The 16874-nt window shown below is 46.5% G+C and overlaps 1 protein-coding gene across 1 annotated transcript in view; it reads right to left on the reverse strand.

Moving 5' to 3' along the window:
* Positions 1-4445: 4445 nt before the first annotated feature.
* The window catches only part of cops6 (COP9 signalosome subunit 6), a 62237-nt gene continuing 49808 nt past the window's right edge, over positions 4446-16874 (reverse strand). The window contains exons 9-10 of the mRNA XM_072240720.1: positions 11712-11812; positions 4446-4928 (exon numbers count right to left, since the gene is read on the reverse strand). Of these exons, the coding sequence (XP_072096821.1) occupies positions 4788-4928; positions 11712-11812 (242 nt within the window). The 3' untranslated portion in view covers positions 4446-4787. The remainder of the gene's footprint in view (positions 4929-11711; positions 11813-16874) is intronic.

Raw genomic sequence — 16874 nt, forward strand, 5'->3', positions numbered from 1 at the left:
TGTCCGAGTCAGAATGCTGTTTACTTGATGGTAGAAGCAGCCCGCTTCGCTGCTGCCTGTCGTTGTTCTATCTGTACCTGACTTTTGTTGAAATCAATAATAATTCTGCTGCACATTAGCACTGCCTGTCTGCTTGGGACCGAGTCCTTCCCGGCGGCGCCTCCTGCCCAGTAAGGTGGTAAGGACAGAAGGTGCTGCCAGATACCCTGGGGAGAAGGGACAGTTGTGAAACTTGGGAACCTTTTAAAAAAATCCTCTATATACCCGGTACCAAACACTTCAAAAACAATGGAACACTTTTGAAGGGGGGAGTTTGAAAGTAGTGAAGAAGCTCACACCAACACCAGCTCCCCGTTCTGAGGGGTCCCAGAATGTCGCCGCGTCTCCTAACTGACATCTCTTCCCAAACATCACTCAATGACCACGTTTAACACGTTTTAAATGCTGCAGACTGCAGATGCTGGAAAATTTTAAACACAGAGAAAAAAAAACCCTGGAGCATCTTCAGCCTGGCCTCAGAGTTCCCGCAGCATCTTGCGCGGGCTTTAAAATCTCGTTCTTGTCAAATGTTCCAGTCTCGTCCATGACTAACTTTACAACTATCCTGGGATGTCTGGTTCATCCTTGTACACATCAAACATTGGGTCAAACACGAGAAAATCTGCAGATGCTGGAAATCAGAGCAACACACAAGATGCTGGAGGAACTCAGCAGGCCAGGCAGCGTCTGGGAAAACGGACCGAAACCCTTCGGCAGGACACGGGGTCAAGCAGTGCGGGCACAGGGACACTAACGGCTTTGATCTGATGTGGAGAGAAGAGGGACTGCAGATGCTAGAATCTGGAGCAACAATCGGTCTGCTAAAGGAACTCAGCACGCCGAGCAACACAGATGGGCTGGACACTCGGCGGTTCGAGGCGTCATTCCACCCCCTTCCCATCCACAGACGCTGACCCAGGCGTTGAGCTCCCTCGGGGGGGGGGGGGGTGCCAGGTTTCTTATTGATTCATTTGCCGGAATTTGGCAGCTAACTGCTGGGGAGGGCATTCACTACCCACCCCGAACTGACCAACAACGTCGATACAAACCTAACCACCGGACTGTTATCACGTCGATGTCCTTCACTTTTCCCAGGCCCCACGTTGACCTCGCATCGGTGCTGCTTTGATGATAACTGATGTTCCCCTCACTCCACTAGTTCTGAGGTCTGGGGACTGGTGCTGGTAATGCCCAGACTAGGCTCTGCTGCGTTAAAGTGCGTGATAATTTACAGGCCCAAGATATCCTCGTGTGTCAGTAAAGATCTCTGACCGAACCTGGCAGTGAATGTTTCAGGCTCGTTAACACTCCGCTCCCTCGCTGCAGAGGGTTTCACCTGAGCTGTTTTAGCGCCCATCAATCCCCGTGGCAGAACGGCAAACTTTAATCTGACCTCGCTCAGCTCCGTCTGTTGCACCGAGAGCGCGCAAAGCAGATTTACCAGGATACTGCCTGGCATTGGAGCGTTCCAGTTATGAGTTTGGAGAAGCTTTGTCTGTTTGCCTTGGAGCAGAGGGGGGACCCGATCGACATGTACACAGTTATGAGAGGCATACATACAATGGGGGGCAGGAAGCATTTCTTCCAAGGCACAGGTGTCCAAAAACAGAAGGCAAGGAATTAGGATGAGGGGGAGAGGGTTAGAGGGGATCTGAGGAGGATTTTTTTCCAGTCAGAGAAGGCTGTGGAGACAGATTCTCTCAACATTTTTTTGAGACGTGTACATTAATTTCCAGGCCAGTGAGGGTTGTAGATCATAGATCGTTTAGAAAGAACAGGTATCTTTGTCCCTCCTTCACTTGCTGTGCTTTAGGAACCAGTCTCTGAACTTCATACCCAGTGCACATTCTGTACCCCAGTGTTTCTTCAACAGAGGAAGATGACAGATGCAACAACTGTGGGAAGGTATTTGGTGGAAATTATGTGGATACCTGGCAGTCTCCTCCCTTCACCCGCTGGTGTTGAGGATGATACAAATGCAGATTTGTAGGCATTCCATTGAGCTGCCTGGGATAGACCTCAAGTCACATACACATTGGTTAGGTATTCTGCCCAAAGGGCAAGGTGAATCAAAAGGGGTTTTAAACAAGAAAGCACCAGATAGCCCATATGGAACTGTTGGACCAATTTTATGGTGATTCCTAAGAATAGATGCTTTTTCCCAATTAAGTACATTTAAATTCTGTAGTTGATATGGTGGGATTTTAAACTCAGGTCTGCACATTACCAATTTAACTGTGACACTCCCATTGTCTGGGATTGTGCTTGGGTATCAGTGCTCTTTAAAGGCAGTGGTACGAATCAATACAGACCCAGCAACTGCATGAAAAGCTTGTGTGTCACTGTATCATGTTCAGAGAAAGAGGGCCTTTGCCCCAGCATATCCATCCTGACCATTAAGGACATCTTGCACAAATCCTGTTTACCCCACCTGCTCTAGTGATTCTGCTTTCCTCTGGACATTTCTTGCACTATCCGGATACTCCATGCTCCCAGCAGCTGCAGGACATCCACTCCGTTTACTGAACACTAACACGAGGAATTCTGCAGATGCTGGAAATTCAAGCAACACACATCAAAGTTGCTGGTGAATGCAGCAGGCCAGGCAGCATCTCTAGGAAGAGATACAGTCGACATTTCGGGCCGAGTCCTGACGAAGGGTCTCGGCCTGAAACGTCGACTGTACCTCTTCCTAGAGATGCTGCCTGGCCTGCTGCGTTCACCAGCAACTTTGATGTGTGTTACTGAACACTGCTGTTTTCCCCAGGACCATCGTCATTGCATCCCCACCACTACTTGCCACACTTCAGAGCCACCCCACCATTCACTGCCTCCACACGTGCAAGGATCAAGCCTCAACCCTCAACCAACCACTTGAAACCCAGGAACAGCTGGGAGTTCTCTGCTCCTGTCTCTAGAAAAGGCCATCTATCCAAGGCCCGTTCACTTTGAATATGAGCTGATGGGTGGTTGGCAGGATTAGGGCAGCCTGGATGATGAGAAGATTCAGGAGAATACAAAGAGAGCTTAACTGTACATTAAGGGGAAAAGAGGAACGAAAGAGTGAGTAGGGCCCCTCAAAAACTAAAAAAAAACATCATTTTGTGGAGCATCACGAGATACGAGGTCCTGAATAAATACTTATTCTCTGTTTTTACAGTGGGTGCTATGGAAATGTAGCAGTTAGAGCTACTCTATTACAGCTTGGGGAGTTCGAGTTCGATTCTGGTGTCATCTGTAAGGAGTCTGCACGCCGTCCCTGTGGAATGCGTGGGTTTTCCCCAGGGGCTCTGGTTTCTTCCCACGGTCCGTACCGGGTGGGTTAAATTGGGGTTGCCGTGACCACAGCTGGAAGGGCTTATTCTGCACTGCATTGATAATAGGTAAATACAAATGAAGACTTCAGACCTTGAGAGAGTTAACAGGAAGGTCTTGGGGATACTCTGCATTACAGCAGAAGAGGTATTAGATGTCTTAAAGCAAAAGTAGAAAGGTTTATAATTCTCCAGGACCTGATCAGGTATATCCAAGAACCCTGTGGAAAGAAAGACATGAAATTGCAGGAGCCCTGACTGAGATTTTTACATCATTAGCCATGGAAGTGCCAGAGGACTGGAGCATTGCTAATATTATGACTTTACTTAAGGACTGCAGAGAAAGACCAGTAAGCCAAAGACTGCAGGAAAGATATATGAGGATGTTGCCAAGACTCAAGGGATGGAGTTACAGAGAGAGGATGGAGCACAGCAATGAGGGGTGATTACTACGGAGGTGCATAACACCATGGGGGGCACAGGCAGGGTGAATACGCAGTCTTTTTCCCAAGGTTAAGGAATCAAGAACTAGGGATCATACGTTTAAGGTTAGAAGGGAGAGATTTAAAAAGAACTTTTTCACCCAGAGATGGTCCATATATGTATAAGGTGTCAGCAGAAGTGGTTGAGGCAATTTCATTAATAACATTTAAAATTCATTTGCAAACATGAGGAAATCTGCAGAAGCTGGAATTTCAAGCAACACACATAAAAATTGCTGGTAAATGCAGCAGGCCAGGCAGCATCTCTAGGAAGAGGTACAGTCCTGACGAAGGGTCCCGGCCCGAAACGTCGACTGTACCTCTTCCTAGAGATGCTGCCTGGCCTGCTGCATTCACCAGCATTTTTATGTGTGTTGCTTAAAATTCATTTGGACAGGTTTAGAAGGATATCAGCCAAACATGGGTAAATGGGTCTACCTAGATGGAAATCTTGGTTGGAAAGAACCAGTCAGGCCAAAGGTCTTTTTATGGTGCTTATGACGCTAAAGAAATGGAAGATGAGGGTGGACAAGTGAACTCCTGTGGGACAAAAGAACAGGTGAAACTGGTCTGAGCTGAAGGGATTGTCAACACATCCAGAGCAGGCACATACAACTTGTTGAAACTTTATTTCTCCTGCGTGGGGCCTGGCTGTGTCACACTTGTCTGCAATCCTGCTTTCCAGGGGTAACATCAGACACACAGGCTCACAGTACAAACACAATGTCAGGTTTCACTAACCACTGACAGGAAAGCAGTAAACCCAGAGAGGGCGAAACCTGGCAAATAACATCAGGCAGTCAGGAGCACAATCCCGACTCTAACATCCCGGAAGGGGCGGGAATACAGGAGGGGCTTGGAGACACGGCGGAGAATCTCCACTGGGTACAGTCATGTTCAGCTGTCAAACAATCCCAACAACAGTTCTGGGGGTCCAGCCCTGCTCAGCAAATCAAAAGAAGAGACCTCGCATTCGGCGGCCAATACCCTGGCGGTCGTACAGGATGTTGAACTTGTTCACAAACTGGTTCATGGTGTTGCAGGTTTTGGTAATGGTACCCAGGTAAGCCATCAATCCCACGTCATTACATTGCTGAGGGAGAAAGCAAATGTTAACCTTGTAAGGGTGAATTTGAAGGCAGAATAGGTTATTGGCAGGAATCATAGCAATGTGAAGGAATGGAGGGATCTTGAGGTCCACGTCCATAAATCCCTTAAAGTTGCAGCATAAGTTGATAGGTTATTAAGAAGGCGTATGGTGTGTTAGCCTTCATTAGTTGGGGGATTCAGTTCAAGAAATACAAGGCAATGTTAACGCTCTATAAAACCCTGGTTAGTCCACATTTGGAATATTGTGGTCACCTCATTATAGGAAGGACGTGGAAGCTTTAGAGAGGGTGCAAATTTTTATCTGGATGCTCCCCAGATTAGGGGGCATGTCTTATGACGGTAGGCTGAGCAAGCTAACGCTTTTCTCTCTGGAGCAAAGGAGGACAAGAGGTGACTTGATAGAGGTGTACAAGATAGAGGCATAGATTGAGTGGATAGCCAGAGACTTTTTTCCAGGATGGAACAAGGTGACTGGAGGGAAGTATGGGGGGGAGGGGAATATCAGTTGTTTTTTTTTAATATACATAGTATGGTGGGGGTATGGAATGTGCTGTCAGGCTTGGTGGTAGAGGAGATACAATAGGGGCATTTAAGAAACACTAGGCACATGGATGATAGAGAAACAGAAACATAGAAAATAGGTGCAGAAGTAGGCCATTCGGCCCTTCGAGCCTGCACCGCCATTCATTATGATCATGGCTGATTATCCAACTCAGAACCCCGCCCCAGCCTTCCCTCCATACCCCCTGACACCCGTAGCCACAAGGGCCATATCTAACTCCCTTTTAAATATAGCCAATGAACTGGCCTCAACTGTTTCCTGTGGCAGATAATTCCAAAGATTCACCACTCTCTGTGTGAAGAAGTTTTTCCTAATCTCGGTCCTAAAAGGCTTCCCCTCTATCCTCAAACTGTGGCCCCTCGTTCTGGACTTCCCCAACATCGGGAATAATCTTCCTGCATCTAGCCTGTCCAATCCCTTTAGGATCTTATACGTTTCAATCAGATCCCCCCTCAATCTTCTAAATTCCAACGAGTACAAGCCTAGTTCATCCAGTCTCTCTTCATATGAAAGTCCTGCCATCCCAGGAATCAATCTGGTGAACCTTCTTTGTACTCCCTCTATGGCAAGGATGTCTTTCCTCAGATTAGGGGACCAAAACTGCACACAATACTCCAGGTGTGGTCTCACCAAGGCCTTGTACAACTGCAGTAGTACCTCCCTGCTCCTGTACTCCAATCCTCTCGCTATAAGTGCCAGCATACCATTCGCCTTTTTCACCGCCTGCTGTACCTGCATGCCCACTTTCAATGACTGGTGTATAATGACACCCAGGTATCGTTGCACCTCCCCTTTTCCTAATCGGCCACCATTCAGATAATAATCTGTTTTCCTATTTTTGCCACCAAAGTGGATAACTTCACATCTATCCACATTAAATTGCATCTGCCATGAACTTGCCCACTCACCCAACCTATCCAAATCACCCTGCATCCTCTTAGCATCCTCCTCACAGCTAACACTGCCACCCAGCTTCGTGTCATCCGCAAACTTGGAGATGCTGCATTTAATTCCCTCATCCAAGTCATTAATATATATTGTAAACAACTGGGGTCCCAGCACTGAGCCTTGCGGTACCCCACTAGTCACCGCCTGCCATTCTGAAAAGGTCCCGTTTATTCCCACTCTTTGCTTCCTGTCTGCTAACCAATTCTCCACCCACACCAATACCTTACCCCCAATACCGTGTGCTTTAAGTTTGCACACTAATCTCCTGTGTGGGACCTTGTCAAAAGCCTTTTGAAAATCCAAATATACCACATCCACTGGTTCTCCCCTATCCACTCTACTAGTTACATCCTCAAAAAATTCTATGAGATTCGTCAGACATGATTTTCCTTTCACAAATCCATGCTGACTTTGTCCGATCATTTCACCGCTTTCCAAATGTGCTGTTATCACATCCTTGATAACTGACTCCAGCAGTTTCCCCACCACCGACGTTAGGCTAACCGGTCTATAATTCCCCGGTTTCTCTCTCCCTCCTTTTTTAAAAAGTGGAGTTACATTAGCCACCCTCCAATCCTCAGGAACTAGTCCAGAATCTAACGAGTTTTGAAAAATTATCACTAATGCATCCACTATTTCTTGGGCTACTTCCTTAAGCACTCTAGGATGCGGACCATCTGGCCCTGGGGATTTATCTGCCTTCAATCCCTTCAATTTACCTAACACCACTTCCCTACTAACATGTATTTCGCTCAGTTCCTCCATCTCACTGGACCCTCTGTCCCATACTATTTCTGGAAGATTATTTATGTCCTCCTTAGTGAAGACAAAACCAAAGTAATTATTCAATTGGTCTGCCACGTCCTTGCTCCCCATAATCAATTCACCCGTTTTTGTCTGCAGGGGACCTACATTTGTCTTTACCAGTCTTTTCCTTTTTACATATCTGTAAAAGCTTTTACAGTCCGTTTTTATATTCCCTGCCAGTTTTCTCTCATAATCTTTTTTCCCCTTCCTAATTAAGCCCTTTGTCCTCCTCTGCTGAACTCTGAATTTCTCCCAGTCCTCAGGTGAGCCACTTTCTCTGGCTAATTTGTATGCTTCTTCCTTGGAATTGATACTATCCCTAATTTCTCTTGTCAACCATGGGTGCACTACCTTCCTTGATTTATTCTTTTGCCAAACTGGGATGAACAATTGTTGTAGTTCATCCATGCAACCTTTAAATGCTTGCCATTGCATATCCACCGTCAATCCTTTAAGTGTCATTTGCCAGTCTATCTTAGCTAATTCACGTCTCATACCTTCAAAGTTACCCCTCTTTAAGTTCAGAACCTTTGTTTCTGAATTAACTATGTCACTCTCCATCTTAATGAAGAATTCCACCATATTATGGTCACTCTTACTCAAGGGGCCTCTCACAAGATTGCTAATTAACCCTTCCTCATTGCTCAAAACCCAGACCAGAATAGTCTGCTCTCTAGTTGGTTCCTCGATATGTTGGTTCAAAAAACCATCCCGCATACATTCCAAGAAATCCTCTTTCTCAGCACCTTTACCAATTTGGTTCACCCAATCTACATGTAGATTGAAGTCACCCATTATAACTGCTGTTCCTTTATTGCACACATTTCTAATTTCCTGTTTAATACCGTCTCTGACCTCACTACTACTGTTAGGTGGCCTGTACACAACTCCCACCAGCGTCTTCTGCCCCTTAGTGTTACGCAGCTCTACCCATATCGATTCCACATCTTCCCGGCTTATGTCCTTCCTTTCTATTGCGTTAATATCTTCTTTAACCAGCAACGCCACCTCACCTCCCCTTCCTTCATGTCTATCCCTCCTGAATATTGAATATCCCTGAATGTTGAGCTCCCATCCCTGGTCACCCTGGAGCCATATCTCTGTGATCCCAACTATATCATAATCATTAATAACAATCTGCACTTTCAATTCATCCACCTTATTACGAATGCTCCTTGCATTGACACACAAAGCCTTCAGGCGCTCTTTTACAACTCTCTTAGCCCTTATACAATTATGCTGAAAAGTTGCCCTTTTTAATGCTTGCCCTGGATTTGTCGGCCTGCCACTTTTACTTTTCTCCTTAGTACTTGTTGCTTCTACCCTCACTTTACACCCCTCTGTCTCTCTGCACTGGTTCCCATCCCCCTGTTGTGAACTAACCTCCTCACGCCTAGCCTCTTTAATTTGATTCCCACCCCCCAACCATTCTAGTTTAAAGTCACCTCAGTAGCCCCCGCTAATCTCCCCGCCAGGATATTGGTCCCCCTAGGATTCAAGTGTAACCCGTCCTTTTTGTACAGGTCACGCCTGCGCCAAAAGAGGTCCCAATGATCCAAAAACTTGAATCCCTGCCCCCTGCTCCAATTCCTCAGCCACGCATTTATCCTCCACCTCATCGCATTCCTACTCTCACTGTCGCGTGGCACAGGCAGTAATCCCGAGATTACTACCTTTGCGGTCCTTTTTCTCAACTCCCTTCCTAGCTCCCTATATTCTCCTTTCAGGACCTCATCCCTTTTCCTACCTATGTCATTGGTACTTATATGTACCACGACCTCTGGCTCCTCACCCTCCTACTTCAGGATATCTTGGACACGATCAGAAATATCCCGGACCCTGGCACCAGGGAGGCAAACTACCATCCGGGTCTCTGGACTGCGTCCACAGAATCGCCTATCTGACCCTCTTACTATCGAGTCCCCTATCACAACTGCCCTCCTCTTCCTTGCCCTACCCTTCTGAGCTACAGGGCCAGACTCTGTGCCGGAGGCACGGCCACTGTCGCTTCCCCTGGGTAAGCTGTCCCCCGCAACAGTACTCAAACAGGAGTACCTGTTGTTAAGGGGCACAGCCACCGGGGTACTCCCTATTACCTGACTTTTCCCCTTCCCCCTCCTAACCGTGACCCACTTGTCTGCCTCCCGTGGCCCCGGCGTGACCACCTGCCTGCAACTCCTCTCTATCACCTCCTCACTCTCCCTGACCAGACGAAGGTTATCGAGCTGCAGCTCCAGTTCCGTAACGCGGTCCCTTAGGAGCTGCATCTCGATGCACTTGGCGCAGATGTAGATGTCCGGGAGGCTTGGAGACTCCACACCCGACACTGAGAACAACAAACTGCCCTCACACTCATACTGCCCCTCTCCTCAAATAACAACAGAAAATGAATGCCAAACCTTCCTCGCCTGTTTCCGCCTAAGCCCGTTGAGCCGAAGGCCTTAAGTCTTCACTCTGCTCCCGGCTCACTCCGCAGCCCGCAAACTATGCTGCCCACTCTATGAGGCTCTGTTCCTTTTAAATCTGCCGCGCTGCACAGCCCGACGTCACACGCCTGCGCAGTCCCGCCTCTCAGAACGCCGTTGGAGAAAAAAAAAAATAACGAAAATTTCAAAAATGTCTTTCTCGGCACTCCCACTCAGACTCCTTCTTCGAATCAAACCCGAAGCAGGATGTCTGCCCTTTTAAATCTGCCGCGCTGCACTGCCCGACGTCACACGCCTGCGCAGTCCCGCCTCTCAGAACGCCGTTGGAGAAAAAAAAACAAAAATTTCAAAAATGTCTTTCTTGGCACTCCCACTCAGACTCTCAGAAATGGAGGGCAATGTAGGAGGGAAGGGTTAAGTTGATCTTAGAGTAGGTGAAAAGATTGGCACAACATTGTGGGCTGAGGGGCCTGTACTATGCTGTAATGTTCTATGTTAACCAGGGAGGCATACTTGGGGAACGGTGCATACCTATCTGCCTGCCACCACTATTGCTTTCCCGAAACAAAAACACAACTTGGTGCTAGCTTCACAAGTGACTCAGTTAGCCACTGAGACACAGGGTAGAGAACCAAACATTTGACACAAGGTAAAAATAGGCAGAGAAGAGGACGCTAGGTACAAAGGAAATATTTGAAAACAAGTATTTAATCCTTGGGCTGATGTAATGACAGCAGGGCTTTGGAGTGTCAGCAGGTACAGAGGATAGAGGGAGGGAGTGTTTGGAAATCACAGGGCCATGGATGGTTTTCCTTGGGATGAAATGATTCAACACTGGAATCAGCAATGTTATAGAGGCTCCTGAGAATGCTGGTGGCAGCATCAGTAAGTTTGCTGATGACACCAAAATAGGTGGTGTGATGTACATTGAAGATGGTTGTCTCTGGTTTCAACAGGATCTAGATCACTGGGATAACGGGTTAAGGAATAGCTGGTGGGATTAATTCGGGCAAATATGAAGAATGCATTTTGGGATGTTAAACCAGATCAGGATTTAGAAAGTGAGTGGAAGGGTTCTGTGAGTGTTATGCTGTTAGATCTCTGTCTTGCATCTACATAGTTTCCTGGGAGTGTCAACACAGGTAGACAGGGTGAAGGCAGCATTTGGCATGCTGGCCTTCATCAGTTGGGGCCTTGAATACAGGAGCTGGGATGTCATATTACAGCTACGCAAGATATTGGTGAGACCCCACCTGGAGTATTGTGTACAGTTCTGGTTGTCATATAGCGAAGGATATAGTTAGGATGTAGAGAGGGTCCAGAAAAAATTCACAAGAATGTTGCCAAGACTGGAGGGCTGAGTTAGGAGGAGTGACTGGGTCCGCTGGATCATGACAGGCATGGATAAGATGGTCAGTTTATTTCCTCGGGTGGATCAGACCAGAGGTTTAAGGGGAAAAATTGGGTGGACCTGAGATTCCTCTCTTACCACCACCCCTCCCCCCCCACCTCTCAGAGTGTGGTGGGAATGTAGAGCAGGCAGCCACAGGAAATGGTAGGAGGGGTAACAGTCATAACATATAAAAGACATTTGGACAGGTTGATGGGAAGGATGTTCAGAGGGATGTGGTTCAAATGCAATCAAACAGGACGAGCTCAGGAATGCACCTTGGTTGGTATGAATGAGTTGGGCTGAAAGGCCTGTTTCTGAGCTGTATAATTCTGACTCTATAAATCTGGACAGTTGGGGAGTTAAGGATTACAAAAAACAGGCAGGAAAGTAGCTGGGATCACAACAGAGCAAACTGGAGGAGTCATTAGTTTACCATTTCTGTATAGCCTAAAACTTTGGGTGAGCAACTGACAGCAGCCAGGAGCTCCCCGCCTTTCAGCCTCCCAGGAAATTCTCCAGTGTCGTGGGTAAAATTGTGAGTGTCACTTTGTGAAGTGGAGCTGCAAATGGTTGAGACATGAAGCACTCAGGTTCCCCGGGCAGTGAGCTGAACAACCAACTTTGACTTACATCATAGAAGTCTGTCTTGAATTTGTCTGTGCTGAGGACTGGCAGCCGGTGACACAAAGCATAGGCCTCTCGCAAAATTTCATGGTTAAATGGCACTTCACCTGTCAACAACATGGAAAGAGTCACTGACAAACAAACAGCCAACCATCCGAGGCTGTAGCCTGCACACATGTCTCTATACCCGTCCTGGGCTAACTACTAACCCAAAGCCACAAGCACGTTTTAAGCCCATGGAGAGTTTATGGTCCATATTTCCCTGCTTGATACTCCCTCACACATTTCCACCCACACCAAGGGAAGTGCCAGAGGCGACGAGTGTGGCAGCAGCTGTGAGACTGTCAAGGGGGAAGTATAAATGGAGCGCTGGGTAGAGTCAGGGGCGGCCATTCTGAGAGGGGCCGCAAGGCTGAAGAGTTGCTGATAAGTTCAAAGTCTGGGTTTTGGTGAGGAGACAGAATGGGAATCAAATGAGGCTTTAGCAAGAAAATGCAGATGTTGGAATCTAGAGCAAAATACTAACTGTTGGAGAAACTGCATCTGTGAGTGACTTTGCAGAACATTCTGTGCTGTACTTCTCTATCACTATCTGGGATGCAGAGTGTGTGGTAGGTCAGACAGCAAGTTAATCATCCTGCAGGTGTAAGGAAACGGGCGACCACTGAAAAGGGCAGTTAAGGATAGGCAGGTAGTGCAGGACTCCTGTGGTCATTCCATGAACAAATACTTGTTGGATCTGACTGTTTAATTCTTAGATTAGACTGCTTAATTGTTATTTTTTTTTTGCAATTTAACAATTAATTATCTGCTTATATTTTAGGTGGCTCTTATTTGCATATACAAGTTTAATATGCCTCAATACAAAGTATAATCCTGGAAAGCTCTGGGAGCTTCTTTGCTCTGCATTATTTGAATAAGTGTTTTCTAATTGATTAACTTGGTACTGCAGTATTTGAACAATAGCTTTCTAATTGGTTAATTCTTATCTATATATTAGAATGGAATTTTCCTTATCTTTGTGGTATAAAAATATCCGTTCTGTGCTAGCATTTTGATCTTAGCTTGCTCTTCACTTAGTACACCTCTGTCACTGCCTGTTCAACTTTCCTTTCTTCTATCAACACTTAATAAAGTGACTTGGAAGCAACAAGTTTTATGCCTCAAAAATATCAGGATCCTGTATGTGCAAGACAAGCTTTTCACTGTATCTTGGTACATGTGACAATCATAAGCCAACACAAAAAACAACCCTATACCCTTCTCAAATGGGCATACAGATTTGATACTGTTGGGGGGGGGGGAGAATGGGTGGAGAGAGCCTCAGAGGAAAGCAGCCGCAACCTGTCTGCCATCAGGGTTTGCTCTGATGGGGACAGGAGGGAAAAGTCTAGACGAGCTGTAGTTGGGAAGGGGAACACACAGACTTTTTGTGGCAAAGAGCAGCAAAATTGAAGAATTGTGTGTTGTCTCCTTGGTGCCAGTATCAGGGATGTTTTGGAGCAGATATCAAATATTCTGAAGGGGCAGGGAGAACAGCTGTAGGTCTCAGTACTGGTCCTTGTGGAACATCACTGGTCACCTTCAGTCAAAATAATGACCCCCACCACTAACTTCAGTCTACGACGATAAGATCAATGTTGAACCCAATCCACCAAGTTTCAGATGAAAGGTCTTTACCCAAAATGATGGTGTCCATTGCCCTTCACATATGCCATTAACCCATGTCCTTCTCTGTGAATAGTGAAGAAATACTAATATTCTAGGGCACGTTGATATCAAAAAGGAGGCAGTATTTGGGTTCTTCTATATCACTGAGCTGGATAAGTTCACAAGGCCAGATGGGATCTACATCAGGTTATTGAGAGAGGCAAGGGTTTCTCCAGCATCTTGTTTGTTGCTATCAAGTCTCCATAGATCCCATGCACCCTAATCTCTGGGTTAGTCTGCATGAGAGACCTTGTTGGAAGCTTTACTACAATGCATGTAGACAACATCCACTGCCCTATCTTTATCAATCACCTTCGTCACCTCAAAAAAAATTGTTTATGAGACATGACCATGCTGACTGTCTCTAATAAGTTCACACTTTCCCAAATGCAATTAGATCCTATTCCCAAGGGTCTTCAATAATTTCCCAAACAAAGATATAAAATTTCCTGCTTTGTCTCTAGTGCTCTCCTTAAACAGCGGAACTATTGGGTATTATCCAGTCCTCTGGAACCTTGCCAGTACTATAGGATATACAGATCTTTATCAAAGCCCCAGCAATCTCCTCTTCCATTAATCTGATGTAAATTGCATTTGGCCCCCCGTGCACACAATGGCCAAAGCATCGGATCCTTGGTCTGCATGGCAGCAATGCCACCTGGCCTACATTTTGGACTTCACAACTGACATACAGCACACATGGATGGGAAAAATAATGTTGTGGTTGATTGCCTCTCATGGCCCACCACTGATGCCATACACATCGGGGTTGACTATGCCGGCATGGCAGCCGACCAAACTACTGACCCAGGGGTCCAGGCTTACAGCAGTTACGGGCCTGCAGTTGGCTGATGTCATGTTTGGGGGCGCAGGAGTCTCTCTCCTGTGTGATGTCTCAACCGGACGCCCTCGCCCCCATGAAGTTTACAAATTGGTGGCGTACTGTTTTTAGCTTCATTCATGGCCTCTTGCATCTGGGTGGGAAGGCTTCATAGAAACTGACTGCTTTAAAGTTTATGTGGCATGGCTTTAGGAAGGAAGTGTGAGACTGGAGTGCAGTCTATGGGCGAAAATTAACTCAAATTCGGGCACCATCAGCACCTTTTGAGGTCCCTGAGTGAGTCTGACCACATCAATGTGGACCTGGTTAGTCCTCTTTCCCCCCTCCCACCCCCGTAGTTTCACGCATCTTGCCGTGGTGGACCATGGACTGAACTACCAGCTGGCCAGAAGTTGTCCCTCTAGCATCAATGATGACTACAGATGTGGCTCAGGTGTTTATCAACACCTCAGTTGCTCAGTTTGTCACCCCATCTGATATCTCAATTCATGTCAGACCTCTGGGCTGCAATGACCCAGAACCTTGGTGTTAAATTGCATCACACCACGGTGAATCACCAGCAGTCCAATAGCTTGTACAAGCAGATTCATCATTTCTTAAAGACTGCTCTGAGAGCTTCCCTGATGGACGATTGTTGGCACAATTGTATCCCGTAGGCCCTGCCGGGCTCAGACCAGCTCCAAATGCGGACCTGCAGTCCTCTGTGGCTGAATTAGTGTATGGGCAGCCACCATGGGTGCCAGGTGATTTTATTCCAGATGCCACAACTGCCAGGTTGGCGTCTCAGCAGCATTCTACACTCCTCAGTAAACTCAAGTCTCTTACACCTATTCCTACCTACCATCATGGTGTACAGAACTCTTCGGTTCCAGTTGACCTATGTTCTACCGTGTTTGTTTTTGTCCGCCATGATGTCCGTCAACACCCCTTTAAGTCCCCTTACGATAGTCCGTTCCGCATTTTGGAATGGAGTGAAATAACATTGTGGATAAGAAGGGTAAACCTAAATGTAATTCTGTAGATCACCTTAAACCCGTCCACCAGGACCTGGATGGTTCCACAACCATACCACCCGTATCATGACATGACCACGTGCGAGTCAGCACACCCCCAGACGAGCCTGCTGTTACTCCAACCAAGGAACAGAGCAGCCGAACTGGGTGGCGTCTACGAGCTCCGGACAGACTCTCAGTGCCATTTTTGGTGAATTCTGTGTATGGCAATGTAATGGGTGACAGATGACACATATTGTTCTTAACAGAAACTGTTCTACAAAATTCACAAACACCAGTTGTAGTGTTCACCTTAAGAGACTGTGTCTGATGTAATGACGTCTATGTAAGGCCTGAAGAGGGGTCCTGGCACGAAACACTGACTGTTTACTCTTTTCCATAGATGCTGCCTTGTCTGCTGAGTTCCTCAAGCACCTTGTGTGTGTTACTTTGATTTCCAGCATCTGCAGATTTTCTTTTGTTAGTCTAAGGCGACTGCTTTTGTTTTGGTTGTAAGGGAAGTAAAGAGCTGCGGCATGTTTTATTCTCAAAATCCTACATTGGTAGGACTATCCACCTTAGTGACCTAGAACAGCCCCAATACTGTCTCTTTTTTGATATCAACATGCCCTAGAATATTAGTATTCCCTTCACTATTCACACGGAGAACATGAAGAATATCACTGATCTCCATGTGCTTCACCTTGGTGAATACCAAGGCAAGATTAACCCTGGCATTCTACAAGTACAGCAGGAGCAAGAGAATCAATAGGAAAGAGCCCAAAAGGGGGAAATCTGGGCATGTTGCTGGGGACATGGGTGAGGTCTTAAATAAATACATCTTGCTGCATTCATTAAGAGAAGAAAGTGGAGGAGAAAGAGTTGATGGAGAAGGATTTTGACTGTTTGGAGCGTGCCAGCATTAAGAAAGCATTCAATGTCAGAATGCTTAAGGAAGGATAAATCCCTGGGTCTGCACGAGATTGATCCCAGAATGCTGTGGGAGGAAATTGCTGGGTCCTGATAGAGATTTCTGCTTCATTAGCCATAGGTGAGGTATCAGAAATCTGGAGGATAGCTGACCTTGTTCCTTTATTTAAGAAAAGCAGCAGATACACCAGATAGCAAAAGGCAGTCAGCTTTACATCAGCAATAGGGAAATTATTAGAGAAAATCCTAAGGGGTAGGATATATATACACACCTGAAAAGGCAGGAGCTGACCAGGGATACTCAGCATGGCTCTGTGGGAGAAAAGCTGTCCCACTAACTTAATAGGAACACACATAAAATGCTGGAAGAATTCAGGTCAGGCAGCATTTATGGAAATAAACAAACAGCCAATATTTCAGCTCGAGACCCTTCTTCAGGACTGGAAAGAAAGGAGGAAGGGGACAGAATAAATAGGTTGGGTGTGGGGAAGGAGGATAGCTAGAAGGTGATAGGTGAAGCCAGGAGAGTAGGAAAAATAAAGGGCCGGAGAGGAAGGAATCTGATGGGAGAGGAGAAAGGGAAGGGGGATGGGACCAATGGGGAGGTGATAGACAGGTGGGAAGAGTTAAGGAGACAGAGTGGGGAATACAAGAAGAGGAGAAGGGGAGAGAATTTTCTTTTGCTGGAAGGAGAAA

This window comes from Mobula birostris, chromosome 22 (assembly GCF_030028105.1).
Source record: "Mobula birostris isolate sMobBir1 chromosome 22, sMobBir1.hap1, whole genome shotgun sequence".
Lineage (NCBI taxonomy): Eukaryota > Metazoa > Chordata > Chondrichthyes > Myliobatiformes > Myliobatidae > Mobula > Mobula birostris.